General features: G+C 36.0%; 2 protein-coding genes across 3 annotated transcripts; one reads left to right on the top strand and one right to left on the bottom strand.

Moving 5' to 3' along the window:
- Window positions 1–1,827: 1,827 nt before the first annotated feature.
- On the top strand, window positions 1,828–7,341 carry LOC104908743 (hypothetical protein). Of its 2 annotated transcripts, none has more exons than XM_048648111.2 (5): window positions 1,828–2,261; window positions 3,322–3,484; window positions 3,595–3,661; window positions 6,671–6,905; window positions 6,984–7,129. In XM_048648111.2, the coding sequence occupies exons 1-5, from the start codon at window positions 2,176–2,178 to the stop codon at window positions 7,045–7,047; spliced, it is 615 nt and encodes a 204-aa protein (XP_048504068.1). In that variant the 5' UTR covers window positions 1,828–2,175; the 3' UTR covers window positions 7,048–7,129. The 2 variants fall into 2 exon arrangements, with proteins under 2 accessions (XP_048504068.1, XP_010696196.1); XM_010697894.4 differs by having other exon boundaries at window positions 1,835–2,261; window positions 7,009–7,341.
- Window positions 7,342–8,390: 1,049 nt separating this feature from the next.
- LOC104908744 (GDSL esterase/lipase At3g48460) lies at window positions 8,391–11,446 on the bottom strand. The gene is made up of 2 exons (XM_010697895.4): window positions 10,534–11,446; window positions 8,391–9,108 (listed from the first exon to the last, which is right to left on the bottom strand). The coding sequence occupies exons 1-2, from the start codon at window positions 11,272–11,274 to the stop codon at window positions 8,602–8,604; spliced, it is 1,248 nt and encodes a 415-aa protein (XP_010696197.1). The 5' UTR covers window positions 11,275–11,446; the 3' UTR covers window positions 8,391–8,601.
- Window positions 11,447–19,111: the final 7,665 nt, after the last annotated feature.

Below are 19,111 nucleotides of genomic sequence, written 5' to 3'. Positions count from 1 at the left end.
AACCTAGTTTCTTTATACTACAAATTAAGTCTTAATCACTCTGTAATATATATGATTTTTCCTCATATCAGTAAAACCATTCTCTCTCTCTGTCCGTGGACGTAATGTAGCCCGACCCGATCGGACGGTAGTCAGTTTTGACGCGGAAACACGTTTTCCTAAGCGGTGTATAAATAAATTTAAACCTAGTTTGTTTATACTACGAATTAAGTCTTAATTACTTTGTAATCTGATTTTTCCTCATATTAATAAAAGAATATTCTCTCTCTATCCGTGGACGTAGCCAAAACTTTATTGGTGAACCACGTAAATCTGTGTGCGTTTTTTCTTTGTTTTGCATCCAATTATTTGTTCTTTTTCACATCCGTTATAATAAACAGAATCCAAGGGAGTTATCTAGAGTTTGGGGCGCTGCCGACGGAAGAAACGCATAGGCTTATAAGGCTGCCGAAGCTTTCCAGCAGCGAGTCGGAGAAGAAGGTTCGTTGAGCTGCGTAAATCAACATGAGGAGCATCATTAATAGTAGGAGGTGCGTCGTCGTTGGAGTTATGCGGCTTCGCCATTATTGAAGCTTCAAAATAGATCAAAGGAGAGGAGGAGGAGAAGAAGAAGAAGAAGAAGAAGAAGAAGAAGAAGAAGAAGAAGAAGAAGAGAGTGAAACTGTGTTGAATGAAGAAAAGAGAGATCGAGTGAAACTGTGCCTGTGTCAGAGTGTTGAGTACTCTGCTGGACTTTCTTATTTACGGTGAAGGAGAGAGTTGAAGAGGATGGGCTTAGGGAGCAATGCAAATGGAAATTTGCGTAGGCCTTATATATGGGCCGGCCACACCTATAACCATACATAAGAATTTGTGAAAGCGAAGTATTTTTTACTACTTTTAACCATGTTTCACTTATTATAACATTTTCATAAAAGAAAAACATATCACTTATTAAAAAACGGAGGAAATATGACTTATGACACTTAAAATTTTGGTTTTTCTGTAAGGTAATCCTGTGTATTCATGTTGTACACCCAACATTCTTTATCCAAGTTTTACCATTGAATTATTTATTTGTTTTATGTTGTATCCTTCCGAAACCAACATTAAGTTTTTCGTTATTTATTTTACACTCTAGTTTTTTAGACTTATATTAGGAGATAAATTTTCTAACAAAAAAATTTAGCCTATTGCTTCATTATGTCAACTCTTTTTAAGTCGAAGAACTTATATCCCTTTCTACTATGTAAGTCTATAAAACTAAAAATTACGAAATTAACAAAAACTTAACATTGACTAAACATGAATATCGTATAAAAAACCTTAAAAGTTTATACTTCTAAATATACTCATAGTTTAATGAACGGTTATTTCACCATATACCTTGACAATTTCTTTTTGCGCCATATAACTTGCAAGTTTTCAAATTCAACATATACCCCCGACATTTTAAAAAATACATCAAACTATCCTTATCACTAACGGAAGTCTAACGCCGTTAGTTATTAACCCCTAATCCCCCTCTAATCCTAATCAAATCAAATAAAACTTAACCCCCTTAACCCTAACCTAACTCCTAATTAACCCTAACTATCCATCCAACACCTTCCCCCCACCGCCCCACCATCCCCGCCTCTCTTTGTTAGTCATAAGGGTAATTTGGTGTATTTTTTAAAATGTTGGGATATATGAAAAATTTGAAAATTTGTAACGTGATATGGTGCAATTTTTTTTAATAAAGGATATATGATTAAAATACAGATTAATGAAAGAAAGAGTGATAAAAGATGCAAAAGAGCATAAGGTCATTACGCCACCTCAAAGAAATAAAAGATCAAATTTGGTTACCAACAATTAAATCAATTATCATCTCATCTATCAATTATCAAAATTTCTCGAGCTCTAAAACTGGAAGGGGATTAGATTAGGTCTCATTGTTGTCAAAATACCAGGCTGTGACGCTGACTCAGCAAAAGCACCAAAACCAAGCCTTCTAAACAACCCAAAAACCAGAAACTTCTCCTGTTTTGAAAAACCCATAAAAAATTTCCAAATTCAATTTCATACGAAAAATCAAATTAAAGACGACAACTTTTCTGGGTTTTCTTTTTATTTCTTGGAGCTTTTATTTGCTCACTAATTGATTATAATTTTAAAGCTAAGAAAAAGAGTAAGAACAGGAGTTTTTAATCAATGGTGGGTTATCAGCTTGTAAAGTCTTCTACTTGCCAAGAATCTCTTAAAGTTATTGAAGCTGATGTACAACATGCCAATATGCTGTAAGTTTCAATCTTTTTTCTAATTTTTCTTTTATCATAATCACTTGACACAAATTCAAAGTTTTAGCCTTGAAAATTGGATGCTTTACTGCGTTTTTGTTCTTCTGTAGTCTTATTTCTTACTTATGACGACCTAAGTTGGACTTCATGTTGCGAAATTATTGAATTTGTTGTGATATAATCTTTTCCAATTTCCAAGTTCATTTCTTGTTGTATGATGTTTGACTTTGATTGGAGATGTTAAGGGGGAGAATTATTTGATTTTTAGTTTACTTTTCTGGGCTTTTTTTTTTTTTTTTTTTTTTTTTTTTTTGTAGAAATATGTACGTTGATGTCTATAACCATGGATTTTGGGGGTTAATGAAAAATAGAAAGAATCATGAAAATATTTTTGTGGCTGTCTGCTTTTGCTGACATAAAACAAACTGGAGGGTCTTGGCTATCTATGTAGCATGGATACTTCTTCTAGGTCACGTACTCGCACCCGTACCCGATATGATACTTATCCTGTATGGGTATGCGTACCCTTTCCTAAAATTTCAAAATCTTGCCATTTTCTATCACCGTACCTGAATCCGCATCCATACCCGTATCCGCATCCGTACCCGTATCCGTCTATGTGCAACCTAGTTGGCTATTAAGGTGGATGAAGTTATATATACTAATTACTGTCTTGTACTTGCTATTCTGAATTTGGAATTCGTTTTGTTGCGGTCGTTGATGTTCTAATATTGTTATACCATATATCATTAGATAATGAATTTCCTTTCATAAATTCAATATTTCTGAAACTTTTGTGGTGGATGCTTTACATGGAGTATATTTTGTATTGAGTGATCTCTCCCGGTTTAATTATAGTTCTAGCAGGAATGGTTGGATTGTCTGGCAGCATTTGCAGGGGAGCTATTTGTTTTTGTTCTTTCTAAGACGTCTCTTTGCAGGCCTTTTGATTTGATAGTGTTTAAAGGAAACAAAAAGAGGATTTGCTGATATGTGCTTCGTTACAGTTATTATTGGTTGTAATGGCTGCTTGACTCTCAATTTCTCCCCTCGTTTCTAGGGCTGCTTCTATTCCAAGAAACAAAAGTGGAAATTGGCTTCAGATGAAAGTAGTTCACAGTGACTTGGCACCCCTTATCCTTTACTTGCTCCAGTGGATAGATTGCTCATGTACATGCCTACTCACAAGCTGTTTCAATCTTTTCTATGTAGTCATATATAAGGTTAGTTTCTTGAGTCTTGCTTTGTCGCTTTTCATGTTTCAGGGACATGAAAGGAAAAGTTGTATTAGAAGATCATGTTTCCCAAAATAATATGTTTTCATAGCTTACAGGTAAATGCAGATGGTAGACCAGATATGTCGTCATATGGGAGGAGAGCAACATTGAGGGAATTCTATGGTATGTTCATCTGCACTTGTAACTTTTAGGTTTATTTTACTGTAAGTGCAAATAGTAATTGGTCGCAAGATTCCTAGCTGAGAATTTTTGGTGAGATATAATGACAATCATCATATAGAAAACCTTTACAATATTCTAATGTTTTAAATTATTCAAACTCATTCTTTCTTGGGATAAATATGAAGATACTATTGCTTTGTCATCTGTGTCATGTACTCAAGAGTGTGTGGAATCTGGATTGAGGAAATTGGAAGGAAAAGGAAGGAAGGGGAAGTGAGGCATCCATTTGTCCTTGTTTGGATGTAACATGGAGCAAGAGAAGAGAAGGCAATGAGAAGGATTCATTTCCTTCCTCTCTGAATAAATAAAACTGTTCCAATGTTCATGAATCATGATTGCTATCCAAACAAAGCGTAAATGTTTAACCCTGACTTCTTCTATATCATTTAGTTTTGGTGGCCCATCCCCTCTTCCTTCTCCCCGCAGGTGTTTCACACAGCTATATAAAGGTCACTCCTTACTTGAGTTGGCTGTGCAGATTGCTAAAAGCTGCTGTCTTATGGTGTTTCATATTGTGTGCAAAGTGTTGGTTGCCTCTAGGTAGAAGAAGAAGATTTAATTAAATACAAGGAAGAAGTTGTTTTCACTGAACATCTATGCGACTTAACTACTTATTCCCAGTTGGGACATTGAGAAAGCTTTTTAAGCCTGGGCCTCTAACAATTGGTAGCTGATTATTTTACTCATTTGAATGACAGAATATATTATTGGGTCTGATGGCTTCAATTCTAAATTTCGTAGTAAAGCTTGAGCACGATCATCTTCTTGTTTCTGCTGAAGTAAGTGTTTCAGCTTGTGCTGTGGGAATAATTTCATGCTCTTCCAACCAATCCTTGGCTTTCTTGCACAGTGCTAAGACGAAAGTGTTCCATCTGTGTACCTTGGAAATTAAGCATAAGCATCTTAGCCTCTTAGGGAATGTATCCCATTCTCCTGCCACATCTTTTATTTGACTATGTTTCTTCTATAACTAAAGTCATTTTGGAAATCTCCCTTTCTAGCATAGATAACTAGGTGAAAACTAGCTCTGGTTTTTAACCACTGGTAAATATTTCATTCACTTTTCTATTATAAACAATGTTAGCTACCTTCCCGAGGACGTCGTAAGTTCTTGATATAGACTGTTTTAGTCCTCGGTATAACCCAAACTCCTTTGTTGCTCAGCTGTTTTACGAGAAGACCATTCTTGATTCTTATGTGTGTAAGTTCTATAATAGCTATTTCAGGAAGGCCTTCAACCTCAGTCCATCGGTGCTGACTTCTACCACCTTGTTGTTTGGATTCAATTAGATCCAAGACGAATAAAAGACTTCTATATAGGAGCTGTCTGAAATTGATCGTATCACTAATGGTGGATCATTTTAAAGGTTGCTGAACTGTTGGAGATTTGTAGGAGGAAACACTTTTGCACATGTGTCTTTACATGTCTTTCTACTTATCTTCCATAACTAGACAGTTGAGTATAGTCTCTTGTGCCAACATAGGGGAACCAGGCAGATCTCATTGGTGGCTTCCTTTGCCTATGCCACTTCTATGTTCATCCAATCATTCTTCAAGAGATGTCCTAGTGATTGGATGGTGTCTGGCCACTCTAATTGTTGGCTGGTTCTATTTTTCCCTTTATTGGTGAAATTTGGTGGGAGCAGAACTGAACTACAATCTGATGCCTCTTTATGGGTTGTTGCCATTGCTTCTTGGGGTACCATTCTTAGTGCTTGCTTGCAATTGTCTTCAATTGCTGCAGCTAGAATGCCAATTGCTGATTGACTTCTCAGCTATGTTACTCAAGCTCAGTACTTATGTCGAATGCTGGTATGTATCCAAGTGTCCAAATTGGCTGTTATCAATTCCCATGTTGGAGTAGAGGATCTGACATGAGTATTTGGGGAAAAATGAAGAGTCTGAGTAACATAGCTTCTCTGATTAAACATTACATACGATTGGTAGTGTCTCTTACATGCCTTCTTGCATATCTTAAGGTTTGTCTTGTTTACCATTAAGAAGTACACTACAGGTGGTGGAGAATCCTTTAATTGGATAAATAGCTAATGGAGAAACTTCAGGTTGTAGAGAGAGGACATGGTGAGAAGAGAAATGCAAGCAAGAACTCAGGAAGTTCAGCATGAGGTTACCACCTCTTTGGCACTTGCCTAGCATTGCAGACTTTTGAGCCTTAAGAGCTACATTTCCATTTTAGGCACTCTGGAGAGGCTAATTATTTTTGCCTATGGTCAGACTATTTTTTCCCCCAGCCTTCGTGGTTTGGCAGGTTTGGACAGGATCTTAGGTCCAACACTTGCATACTGTTTCTTTATAGAAAAAGCAAAATCAACAAGTTTATAAAAAAGAAGCACCGTAGTTACATAAAGCTATGTTTGCTGGCAGTTGGCTGTCTGATGGTGTCACTTACAAAAAGTGTGCATTCTGGCTATGCCAGTTGAATTAACACCATCGTTTTTGATTTATAAGTAAGGAATACATAGTCATGTGGGATGTTCTTAAATTTGTCAATATATATTATCAAATTTTTTATAAATTTTTACTTGTACATAATGAGAGACCTCAATGCTCAAAGTTGTGCGTCGGCAAACTTGCAATAAGAAATGGTAGACCTAAAAAAATTGAGAAAGTATTTGTTAAAAGACAGGGCAATATACCTATTTTTTCTGCTAATTGTCCAAGTTTTCAAAAAATTTCAAATCATCTGCTGGAGAAACATTTGTGCTGTATGTATTTAAAGCTCTTGCTTCTTGCTTAAGATAAGATGATGTTCGTACACTATCAACTGTTACTTGTCAAAATTAGATTCTTAAAAATTCATGACTTGTTATAACAAGTTATTTTATCCCTCCCCCCCAACCAAAAAAAACAAAGAAGCAGCAGCTGCTACCTGCTAGTCTACGTTCAGATTTTGAAAAGTTAATTTTATCCTTGCATGTTAATCTGCAGCTATTATCTTACCCTATCTTCAGCGACTCCATGGGAATATGTCTGAGCTAAACAATGGTGCCAATGTGAGTAGTAGTTCAGAATCGATAGTCCGGAAGATTGCTCAGAAGAGTAGAAAGCTTTCAGACATTGATTTTGAGAGAGAAGATGAATGTGGAATCTGCTTGGAGCCTTGCACCAAGATGGTATTGCCCAATTGCTGTCATTCAATGTGCATCAACTGCTACCGGGACTGGTAAGTTTGATTAAGTCTAAATTTGTAGATAAATGCCCTCTTTGAAAACCTCAATTAGCCAATTGTCCTATAAATAAGTTTCCTTAAATTTTGCATCTTACAGGAATTTGAGATCAGAATCCTGCCCATTTTGCCGGGGTAGTATAAAAAGAGTTCAGTCAGGGGACCTGTGGGTTCTCACTTGTGGCACTGATGTGGTTGACCCAAAAACCGTTATGAAAGAGGACATATTGCGTTTGTATCTCTATATAAACAGTCTGCCAATAGATGTTCCTGATGCTGTGTTCTTAATGTATTATGAGTACTTAATCTAAATGGTGCTAAAGCAGGAAGACATTGTACAGTCTGAAAGAAAAGTAAATTAAGAAATTTGTGAATATTGAGTTGCAAAGACCGCTTCACCCAAATGCAGAAATATGTATATGGTTTTATTATATATCAACTGTCATTCTCTTACTTTGCTGCTGGAGTTTCTGCCACATGGTACGAGTCTTTATTGTACTTGCGTTCCTCGCTTGTTTTTTCAGTAGTTTGGTCATGATCTTGATATACCATTTCATATTGGGATGAGAAGGAAGTTTTGTCCTTCTATCTCCCCTAGGGGTGTGTCGTGTGCATGATTCGATTCTCCTCCCCCACCCCCTTTTGTATTCAGCTGAGATAGAGCATGTCGTTAGCTGTGCTAATTGTAAACACTGGGCCTTAAACATATAAACTGTTAATGCAAAATATTGTGATACAAAAATTCATATCATGAGGGTATCATATTGAGATTATTTTATACAAAAGAAAGTACAATATGGCATAATATTAAATGAACTTTAGAATTTTGGGCCTGTTAAGATGGGATTTCCTGTGTTGTGAATTACTTTGCACAACCTAAGAAATGGTCCTAGTCGTTAGATTGCCTTAAATATATAATAGTATGACGGTTTAGACACTTGAAATTAGACATGCACGAATAGGTGGCTTGAGGTGGCCCACCTTGATAGCCAAGCCTGATCAAACCTGGCCTCTGGGCTTGTCTGGCCCTGATCCTAGTGTGGAACCGGCATGTAGAGTCTCGGTGAGGGATTGAATCAATGAACCAAACTGACCCTTAAATCTTTGGGGCTTAAACCACATCGACCGACCTGGACTAGACTGGTATGAAGTGGTCCTCTGGTCTGGACTACTGTTAGACCGGTGTGGAGTGGTCCTCTGGTTACCTGTAAATTCGTGGTGGACCCTTTATCGAACTGTGTAGGGCCGGCAAACTTATGAGGCTATGTCCTTATGTGCACTTATGATCAGACAAACAAAGGGGGAAAAAATGAATAAAAGGGAAGTCTCATTCATGTGATCTCTCTTTGGGGAAAGCTTTCCTCAGTCCCCTACTTAATATAGTATTTATATATCTTTCATCCACATCAAATTGCTGGTAGTAATATCTATTTGCTTGTTAGAACGATCAAGGACACTCACACACAAAAGAAACAAAATAAGAAGAAAAGAACAGAAAAGAAAGAGAACTGTAGAAAGGGCCCAAGTCCCACAATGATACAAACTGACCAGATACTGTGGCATCTAAATGATACTGAAGTGTAAAGCTCGAAGTTGTCCAGATAATTGTATTACTATTAGTAGTAATCTATCAAGATTAGAAAAGTCTCTCAGCTTAGTTGTAAAAATTCACACTTTTTTTAACTAGGAGACCTTATACTTGATTCTTCTTTCTATTGAGCAAGTCCTGAAAGGGAGGGTGAGAATACCCTCCTTGAAGAAGCAACCCTGATACTACCTTATACATGGCCTCTGTCAAGTGGACCCCATCCCAGTTGATGTACTGAGAAGGGTAGGGGCACGGGCTCGAAGAGGGGGACCCACATGCTGCAAAGAAGTCATAATTGTAGGGCTCGTTCCCAGACCCACAGCATGTCTTGAAGGCTTCCTTGAACCCGTACTTGCTTGAGCTCTTCATGATGTCGCGGTATGCATTGTAATAATCGGCATAGACAATGAGGGACCGAGGGAACTGCTTTCTAAGATCTTGTAGTTTGGCTTGGAGGAGGGTGTTATGGGTGTAGCTCTGGGTGTTGACGCTTCTAACACAGCCTAAGTCGTCTCGGTCATCTGATGGAGCTAAATACATTGCTAGTGTTAGGCATCCTGTAGGAGGCAAACCTTGTACCACTACATGTTTTGCTCCTTTCTTCAGTATTGCCTGCAGGTTGTGAGAGATTACAAAAGAGAACTTATTAGGATACTATTAGAGCTATAAATGTTATGCCTAGTAATGAAATCTGTAATTGTTTTGCCGCTGCCTACATGTAGAGGTGGCTACATGGGCCGGCTTAAGACCAACCCCCATCGAACTATCAAGTAGCTCAAAGCTGGTTATGCTGAGTAATAGTCTGATATAATCTCGTTGGCCTTCTTTAACCCCGCCCATCATTCGCCCAAGCCTGGTCCATGACCGAGATGTACCTTTGAAGCTAGCTATTCTAGTCAGGGTTAGGCCAACGCAAACCAACCCTGGTGGCCGGTTGCTGAACCCGCCTAAGCCCAGGCCGTAACCATAATTACAGTGCGTAGGTGTAGCTATGTAGGTAAGGCAAATGTAAGTTGGATATCAATTATGAATTTGGTGACTTTGGTAGCTGTGCAGTTGGCAGTCGTGGAGTCCGAGACAGTAATTCTTACAGGAAGTTGATGTATATCTGTCAGAAGTACTCAGAACTGTATAAATCCAATTTCAACTTATGGACTGAATTATCAAGTTAAAATTTGCAAGAAAAGGAACCAACTTTATTTATAGTAACTCCTAACCATCTTCTATAGTGTGCATCCCGCATTTACAGCCTCAACACCACAAAATATGGTGCGGGTGTACCCAACGTCACAAACTTTGACTAGTAGCCAAAACATCACAAACTGTTGGCTTGGGTACAACGAGTATAAAAAATGACGTTAAAATTCACTTTTCTTGCCTTTAGCGTGGAATCCTTAATAATTTTATGTCCGATTCTCCTTTTTTTCCCTTCATTTATCCTATTTATTCCTTAATTAGAAGCCTAATTACGTGAGCATGTGTTGGAAAAGTTTGCTTCAACGTCATTTATGACACTTGCTGCACCAAGATTTTGGCTAATAGTCAAAGTTGATGGCGCTGGGTGTTTGTGCGCCTTAGTCTATGATGTTAAGACTAATTTTTCCTATCCTTGTTTAGTCATAAGTCCTATTACTATGTTTTCACATAAAACATATGGACCTTACTAATTTACCTTTTCACCCACTCCACTCAACCAAATATCAAAATTGTGTAAGCCTGCATGGACAATACTATTGGGGGATAAATGGAGTTGATGCTTTCTTTTGATTAGTAAGCCACAAAAGCAATCTTATCACAAAAATGTTGTTTTGTAATGAAGTAAATTTATTTTGAATAGTACACACTTTTTACTTTAAAGTTAATTTGTTATGGAAGCATCTGCACAATATATATTTATGAGTGTAGGATCTAATTAGCAGAGTGAATGTGGGACTTAAAAAAATTTGCTAAAAAGTCACTCTACTATTTGAAATTGTGATGGTAAATAATATGGTAGTTAATATGATGGATCGAGTGAGTAGTTAAGTTTACTCCTACCTCAAGAAAATTTGATATTCTTGTAATGGCCAAACTCTGAAGGGCACGTTTGTTTACATCAGTTTCAGAAGCATAAGCATAATCATTGGCTCCAATCTCTCCAACCCAAACCAACGCATCATCAAACAATACACTACACTTCATTGGATCATTCTTATGCTGATCACTGCACCCCTGCTTCTCCAAATACTTGCTAAACCAACCTAACTGAGTTCCAAGTGACTCAGGGGTAATATTCAAGGTGAGATTGTTCTTAACAAAGAACCTATGCTCTATAGCCGTGGACCCTGCCACCGCGAAGTTTACGCCATTTAATCCTCCGCCACCGGAGCGATAAGGCGGGATGAAAGGCAATGAGAGCTTCTCAGCAACGAAGTCGATTACGAGGCGTCCATCGGAGTAGCGGTTGGTAGGGTGATGGAAGAAGGTCATACCATAAGGAAGGTTGGAAACGTAGTTGAACCCTGATGGTCCAGTGGTTGATACTGTGTTGCCAGTATCAGTGTAGGAGTCACCAAAGGCGTAAATTTTGGAGAAAGGTTTTCGGGTTGATGATGATGGTGATATATTTTTCGGAGGCGCTATGGAGGCAGATAAAGATAGAGTTGATGAGAGGAAGAAGATGAGTAATGTGATGAGTGTTGGGAAGAAAGTGTGAGAAGAGTGAGTAAGAAAAAGATTTGAGGTCATCTTTGTTGTTAAAGTTTGCATAAAGTTGAGTTTGAGAGTAATTTGGGACATTTGTTTTTGAAGATGGGAAAGTTTTGAGGTGAATTTATAGGCTGTGATTCTCTAAGGGTGAAGAAGTTGGTCACTTGTCATTTATTTCATTCAATCTTGAGAAATATGTCCGCCCATCGTGTGCGGTTATTACATTACTAAGGAAAGAAGTTCGGTTGCATTTTACAAAGTATATAGATATTTATTCTTCCCTCCTAAGAATTAAATGCGTAGCCAGGCATAGTATGTAGCGGTGAAAATTTGGTGTACGGTTTGGACGCGTCACAGTCACTAGCACACGATAGAAGTAAAAAGCAATATTTCTCAGGTAGATTATTGAGTGTACTATCTAGATTTAGCTAGTCTTGAACAAGGATGTTCAACCCAAACTTTAAAAGGACCCAGCCTTAATGTTGCATACCTCCAAAGTAATTTGACTTAATGGCTGTTCATGCAGACAAACGGTAAAATAATTCATCAAGATTGCGAGGATAATAGAGTGCATGTTTTCCATTTGGTAGGTGGCTGGCGACACTACTTTAATCTTGTGACACAACAAATAATTGTTATATATGTCGATCTAATAAATGAGAAAGTTGAACCATTAAGAACGGTGGTAGAGCGTATGAGTTATTATGAGCATAGATATGGCAGAGGTGAGGAGGGTTCTTTATTGAATTACATATGCACTGTTTGGTAGATACTAGATACACATCACCATCTTCCTATCTGATTTTGCAAGCATTCATTGCTGCTAAAGCAACACGCAATGTATTTTACATCTACTATTTCCTCCGTCTCATAATATAATGCTTATTCCTTTTTCTTTTTCACGGAATATAAGGAGAGTGAAAGGAGTAGTAGGATTCTCCAGAAGAAATGTTTAATAAGGTACTTTTTTTGTACTTTTGTCTTGGAGCAACTATTTCTTTACTTTCTTCTTCCTTCAAGAAAATTTAACAAGTAATACATGTTCATTGGAATGGTGTAAATCAAAGTAATAAATAGGAGCACACATTTTGAAAGAAAGGTCGTGTATTTTGAAAAGTGTAGTAATTAATTAATTTAGTCCAAATAAATTGATAAAAAATAAAATGGGCACACCATTTTAGGACACATTAATTAGAGGAGGTGATCTATATGGTCCAGACCCGAAAATGGGCTGGTCTTAGACACAATTTTTTGATCCGTGCTCCGGCTCCAACCAAATTTTTGAGCAAAAAATACCGGTCCACGGGCAACCTAAATATGGATAATTAGACTAAAGTTTTGGCTTGACCCGAAAATCTTGCTTGACCCGACCCTAAATAGCGGGTTTTGGCGCGAAAATTTCTGCTTGAGACTTGGCCTAAAATGAGCCATTTTTTGACTAAAGTTTGGCTCGACCTATGATCACCTATGACATTAATTAATCAAATAGATGGTTCATGGGTTAAAAAAGCATTACAAATGAGACTGCGACGATGTGTCAACTCTCATATGACTTCAGCGTTCCTTTGTTATTGCTTGGCCAACTTAATTACTTCCTCCAGTTTTTATTAAATTACTTTCTTTTTTTTTTGGTTCACAATTGCCTGCACACTAATTTGAACCTTAATATCTTTAACTATCAAAAGCAAAAATTACAAAACTAACAAGATCGCACATGACTATATTTTTACTTAAGTACAAATCACAAGAGATAATCAATGTCATGTATGTAAATAATGTCAAAAGTCAAAACGGGCAAACTAATAAAAACCAGAGGGAGTAGCATGTTAGAAGCGCGGTGTGAAATGGGCTCCATCTATGGAGCTTACTAATTCACATATACTTCCTCCATTTTGTTAACTGCAATATATCTCTTATTTGGAAGTTTCATATTAATTGCAACATTTCTTTATTTGGTATCTCCTTTTTATATCTCTCCTATCATATGACCCTACATTTTACTATCTCTATCTCTCTTCTCTTCATACGGATTTCTTAAAAAAATATGACAATGAGGTATCTTGCAATTATTACTAAACGAAGAAAGTATAACATTTGGAATAATTTAAGTAACGAGAGTCTGAACTTAAGCATATGGCTCCAATAATAGCATTGTCTAAGAAACAATACTTAAAGAATTAAGGATAACCTAATTGGTTGAATGCACCTTCCGGCTTCCACCCTTATGATAGGTAATGGCGGAAGGAGGGGGTAGATCGTAAATTAAATTGTTCTATTCATAGAATGCAATTGTATTATTTTTCTTCCAACAAGAAATTTAAATTACCATGAAAAGCATAACATTATGTTTCTACAAACTAAGGTAAAATAGCTCTAATCGTTAGTACACATCTCTAGTTCTCCACCAAAACAAAGAAATAAAGCAACGTATGTGATAGAATATAAAATCAATCTTAAGACTCCAACCACCACCTTAAACTTTTGATTGAGTTGGCCCTGTAATAATATATTCTACTTAATTCTATACGCCAAGTCCATATCGTAAGATTTTAAAACTTTAGAAAAGCTAATTAAAGCAGAAATAAGCTGAATTACTTTCCCTCCAAAGTAACTCCTGGATGTCATTTTGCATCGCCTCTATCAGATATAGTCTGGCATATGACCACATGCATGGATCTTCTTTTCTTCCTTCATATGGAGAACGAGCCGAGCTAAGTATCAAGATATGTACTAGTGTTACTTAGCTTGCTAAATATGTCCCTTTCGACAGCCACGACAGGTATTAGAATGGATGTCCGAATATTAATCTATACAAAATTAGGTTCTTGTCTTGTTCAGTATTCAGTTGTTCACCTTTCTTTTTTCTACACTGAATACATCGAAGCCATGCAATTGCGGCAACGAATATATAAGGAAAGTGAAAATCAATCACGACGCATGTGGGACTTTAGATGAAGGCTACTGAACACATATAAGGGATTTTTCAAGTTGCTAGATTTTGTTTTTGACAATTGTTGAAAGAAAGAACATAAAGAAGAGTCCACTCATGGTACACCCGGGTGTACCATGCTCATGGTATGCCCAGGGGCATTTTCGTAGTTAATTGCAACTTAAGGGGCACGCTGGTAATTTTGGGGCAATAATTGTTCTTTCTCCTTCTTCCTTCCAAAGCTTAGAAACAGAAAAAATGGAGTGTTCGATTGATCAGTTGTTGTTGTTCTGTTGTTGTTGTTTCAGTAGTTCTCTCTCACCTCCTTCCTTCCAAACACAACAATGGAGATCTAAAATTCGCGAAAAAAAAGAAATTTCCAGATCTGAAATTAAGGAAGAAGATGATGAGCAAATGATAAAGTTTGGGTAAAAGTGTGCTCATCATTTTCTTAAATGAGTAGAAATGATGAGCAAATGATCTATTGTTGTTGTTGTTGTTCTGTTGTTATTGTTTCAGTAGTTCTCTCTCACCTCCTTCCTTCCAAACACAACAATGGAGATCTAAAATTCGCGAAAAAAAGAAATTTCTAGATCTGAAATTAAGGAAGAAGATGATGAGCAAATGATAAAGTTTGGGTAAAAGTGTGCTCATTTTCTTAAATGAGTAGAAATAATGAGCAAATGATCTATTGTTGTTGTTGTTGTTCTGTTGTTGTTGTTTCAATAGTTCTCTCTCACCTCCTTCCTTCCAAACACAACAATGGAGATCTAAAATTCGCGAAAAAAAAGAAATTTCCAGATCTGAAATTAAGGAAGAAGATGATGAACAAATGATAAAGTTTGGGTAAAAGTGTGCTCATTTTCTTAAATGAGTAGAAATGATGAGCAAATGATCTATTGTTGTTGTTGTTGTTCTGTTGTTGTTGTTTCAGTAGTTCTCTCTCACCTCCTTCCTTCCAAACAAAACAATAGAGATCTAAAATTCGCGAAAAAAAAGAAATTTCTAGATCTGAAATTAAGGAAGAAGATGATGAGCAAATGATAAAGTTTGGGTAAAAGTGTGCTCATTTTCTTAAATGAGTAGAAATGCTTGTTCATTTTGCTCGTTTGCTCATTTTACTCATTTGTTCATTTACTCATTTGCTTATTTACTCATTTGCTCATTTTGCTCATTTGCTTATTTTACTCATTTGCTGAAAATAACCTTGGGTGTACCATGAGCATGGTACACCCAGGTCTACTATAAAGATTCTCCATAAAGAAAGTAAAAAACATAAAACACTTCTAGAAAGTAGTCATAGTCGCCGTTGGCAATTATATGTGCGTTATGAAAATATTCTTCTCACCCTATTTTTATATTTTATTGCATTTGTGACTCATATGAATTAAAAAAAAAAAATCTTCTCATCCTACTTTAAGAATAGAACACCACATAGAATTTTTTGCTTGGTCCATGATAGTCGCAATTGTTCACATTACTACATTTGGAATCTATATATGAACATAAAATTTGTTTTCTAGTTTAATGGGTGAATAAGCGAGGTGAAAATTGACAAATGTATGTTTTATTTTATTTTATTCGATATTTTTTCCGTTTCTCAAGCTAGGTATTAAAATAGGCCGCCTTGAGCAAAGACCCTACTATCCAAGTTGCACCTATCTCTATTACTTTCCAATCACTTTAAGAGCCGGGGAAAGCCTCTCGAAGGTAGGCGAACCCAACCTCAAATTCCCGTAGTGGGAATATATATAATCGAACTTATGACATGACCTTCAACTCATCAAGAGTTCAAGTTCTTACTAGCTGTATTATACTACCTCGACTTCACAATACATGCACCATTTTTATATGGCACATTGACTAGGGGTGAGGAGAGTTACGAGTCAAGGCAAAAGATAAATGATGATAAAAAACTGTCTCATTTTTTCAACTAATACTCCTGAAGATTTTAAAAAAGTTGTTTCAAAGAAACGATTAATGTCAAAGAATTTCAAAATCTTGGCTTGTATCTAGGTCTTCCGATACCCTATAAAATATCCAATAGGAGAGAAGTTCAATTAATTGTAGATAAGGTTAGAAAAAGGCCTGCGTCGTGGAAAGCTAAATTTCTCTCAAGAGCTGGCAAGTTGGTTCTCATCTCATCTACTCCAAACACAATTCCTAATTATTATATGCAAGCAAACTTTCTCCCTATGTCAACTCTAAATGACCTGGACAAAATTTACAATAACTTTTTGTGGGGGGAAAAATAAGGGGAAGAAAAGAATGCATCTTGTGTCGAAAGAGTGTACCTTTCTCCCAAAGTGTATCGGAGGCTGATAGCGATTTTAAACAAGTTATAAAACCCTATTCTTGCAAGTGTACAAGACTTGGTAGTAAGTGATAAATGATAGGGTATCGTATCCACAGGGAACAGTTGATTAAAATTAAATCTAATGTCTACTAGTTTGATCCTAAATATAAATATAATGAATTGTTTTTGAACTAATTAAACTAATCTGAAATATATATAGTAAACTAAATAAACTTGACAATAACAAAAGTGAATTGGAGAACAGATAATAATACGGAATCTAGGACAGTCGAATCCACCACTAATAATGTGACTAATAGATTAATAGGAATGAGAATTAATAGGTTTATCAAGTACCCTAAACTACAAGCCGGAATACTCATAAAAATTGTATTGCGATTAATTAGGTGACATAACTTATCTAATCAAAGCATAAATTATTCAACTTCTAACCACAAATCATCAAACACCATTGCATAACATCACACTTTGAACTACAAGAACAAAGTATGTAAATTTGATAACAATAAAACCAACAATCAATTCTACAAGAACAATTGTCAACTAATATTGCAAACAATAATCAACCCAATAATAATCTAAATAGTTATGCAATCATAAACCAAATATCAATTCTCAAACACAATTAAACTATCAATTCATACTATAAGGGTTTCATCTAAGTCCTAGAAAACAGAAATTAGCTACTCATAATTGAAGAGAACATCACCCAATTATGAGAAACCATGGCTGAAAATCAGATGACAAGCTTCGTTCGTCTCTGCTTCGTCCTCCGTTCGTCGAACTGCCGTCTTATTGCTGCTGTCTGCTCCCCCTCTATTCAGTATTCTCCCCCTTTTATTATTGATGTTCCGTGGGTTTTTTTTTTAACCAAAGCCCACTGTTTCTTTTCCTCCTATGCTATGTGGGTTTTCTAAGAAAAGAGTTTCTTTTTCTTTTTATTTTAATTCTTCTCCTCTCAATTCATGGCTGCGTGGACTTGTTCTTTGCAGCATTGGTCTTAGCCCACTTTCATCCCATTTGGCTAAAATTTGTATTCATTAGTTTAGCTCATTAATCTCCCAAAGACAATTCCCAGTTATTTGACTCTCTAACGTACCTGTCAAACATGAGATATATTACTACTAGTAGATAACATAGCATAAGTCAAACTAATAAATAATCCAAAAAAAAAACATAATTTCTAAATAAAATATGAAAACAATTAAAACCCACAACTTATAAGTTATAATACTAATAAGGAGATACTAAGAGGGAATAAGAAAGTTATAATATATAATAATTCGCACTTATCAACTCCCCCACACTATATTTTTGCTAGTCCTCGAGCAAAGAAAAATATCAAAGTAACATTCAATATCACTCAATACTAACTTGGGTCGTACCACTCCACCATCTCTCAAAGAAGAAGCCAAACTAATGAGAGTTAACAATAGGCTAAAACGATTTTGTTTTGTTTTAAAAAAAAACATAAAAGTTAGTCAAAAAAAAAAAAAAACATTTTTGTTAGCTTAGCAAGCTATGAACGCTATTGAACTTTTATTCTCAAGCAACCTTTGTAATAAATTTGTTTGATCTCATAGGTAATTTAGGTGCTCACGTGCAAGTGTATTGACGTTCGAATACGAGGTACTTTAGTCAGACTTGATTATTGTTTCAGTTGATTCCCACATACTTTTCCGTACAATAGGCACTTAGTACCTGTACATGGATCGTCTCTTTCATATGACATTGCACTTGCCACCCAATGATCTCAAAGGAGTACTCGATACTTTGTTGTTTGTTTTGCTTTTGAGGCTTTTCATACTCTTTTTTTTTTTTTTTTTTTTTATAACGGTTCACATTCTCACAATTTGATAATTTGGATTACTAATCCCTTTTTTTTTCTGAACCATGATTCCTTCTATTTTTTTAACAAAGTCAAGTAATTCTCCAGTAACCAAGAGCAGTGAAAGATCACCAAGAAAAGTATAGGTACTAATTAGGTAGATTAAAGTATAAAAGTCCTTCCTCCATACCCCGCATCTAAGCCAATGAAGAAAGTGTGCTAGATTACCAATAAGAATGATCATTATTAAGGTACATTAATAGGTTACAAGAGTTAAAGTCATCACATTCATAACTTCAAAAACATTTTTTTTTTATGTAATAAAAACAGAATTTGAGTAAAACGTTGTTAGATTATAGCCTATTATCAATTATTCTCATTATTCGATAACTCTTTTAAGATGTGAAAGTGAACGATGCATAACATACCCTTGAATAGCCACATAATATCATATATAACTCGAAAAAAATTTCTTCAAATTGTGGAAAAATTTGGGCAGCATCTCCCCATAAATAGGATAACCGGCACTTAAATGCCATATAAATTTAAAACCTGTATCTCAAGCATATAATTACCAATATGACAGCCAAACACAAAATCTCATCATTATAACATAACAACCATCTCACCACAATAACAACAAATATATCAAATGTGACCTTTATGCACCAAGTTTGACAGCCAAACACAAAATCTCATCATTATAACATAACAACCATCTCACCACAATAACAACAAATATATCAAATGTGACCTTTATGCACCAAGTTTGTCTCGTACCCCCCCACACTTATTCATTGCATTGTCCTCAATGCGAGAAGATAATAAAAGAAAAGCATAAATAAGTAAGATG

The sequence above is a fragment of the Beta vulgaris genome, chromosome 7 (assembly GCF_026745355.1).
Source record: "Beta vulgaris subsp. vulgaris cultivar EL10 chromosome 7, EL10.2, whole genome shotgun sequence".
NCBI classification, from domain to species: Eukaryota; Viridiplantae; Streptophyta; class Magnoliopsida; order Caryophyllales; family Amaranthaceae; genus Beta; species Beta vulgaris.
This window is presented reverse-complemented; position numbering and strand designations above follow the sequence as displayed.

What these genes read in the sequence shown, in the direction of transcription:
- LOC104908743 (XM_010697894.4), top strand. Translation starts at nt 2,176, where the DNA reads ATGGTGGGTTATCAGCTTGTAAAGTCTTCTACTTGCCAAGAATCTCTT. An exon ending in AACATTGAGGGAATTCTATG is followed by an intron (nt 3,662 to 6,670) that starts GTATGTTCATCT and finishes GTTAATCTGCAG; the next exon opens with CTATTATCTTACCCTATCTT. An exon ending in ATCAACTGCTACCGGGACTG is followed by an intron (nt 6,906 to 7,008) that starts GTAAGTTTGATT and finishes TGCATCTTACAG; the next exon opens with GAATTTGAGATCAGAATCCT.
- LOC104908744 (XM_010697895.4), bottom strand. Translation starts at nt 11,274, where the DNA reads ATGTCCCAAATTACTCTCAAACTCAACTTTATGCAAACTTTAACAACA. An exon ending in GAATATCAAATTTTCTTGAG is followed by an intron (nt 9,109 to 10,533) that starts GTAGGAGTAAAC and finishes CACAACCTGCAG; the next exon opens with GCAATACTGAAGAAAGGAGC.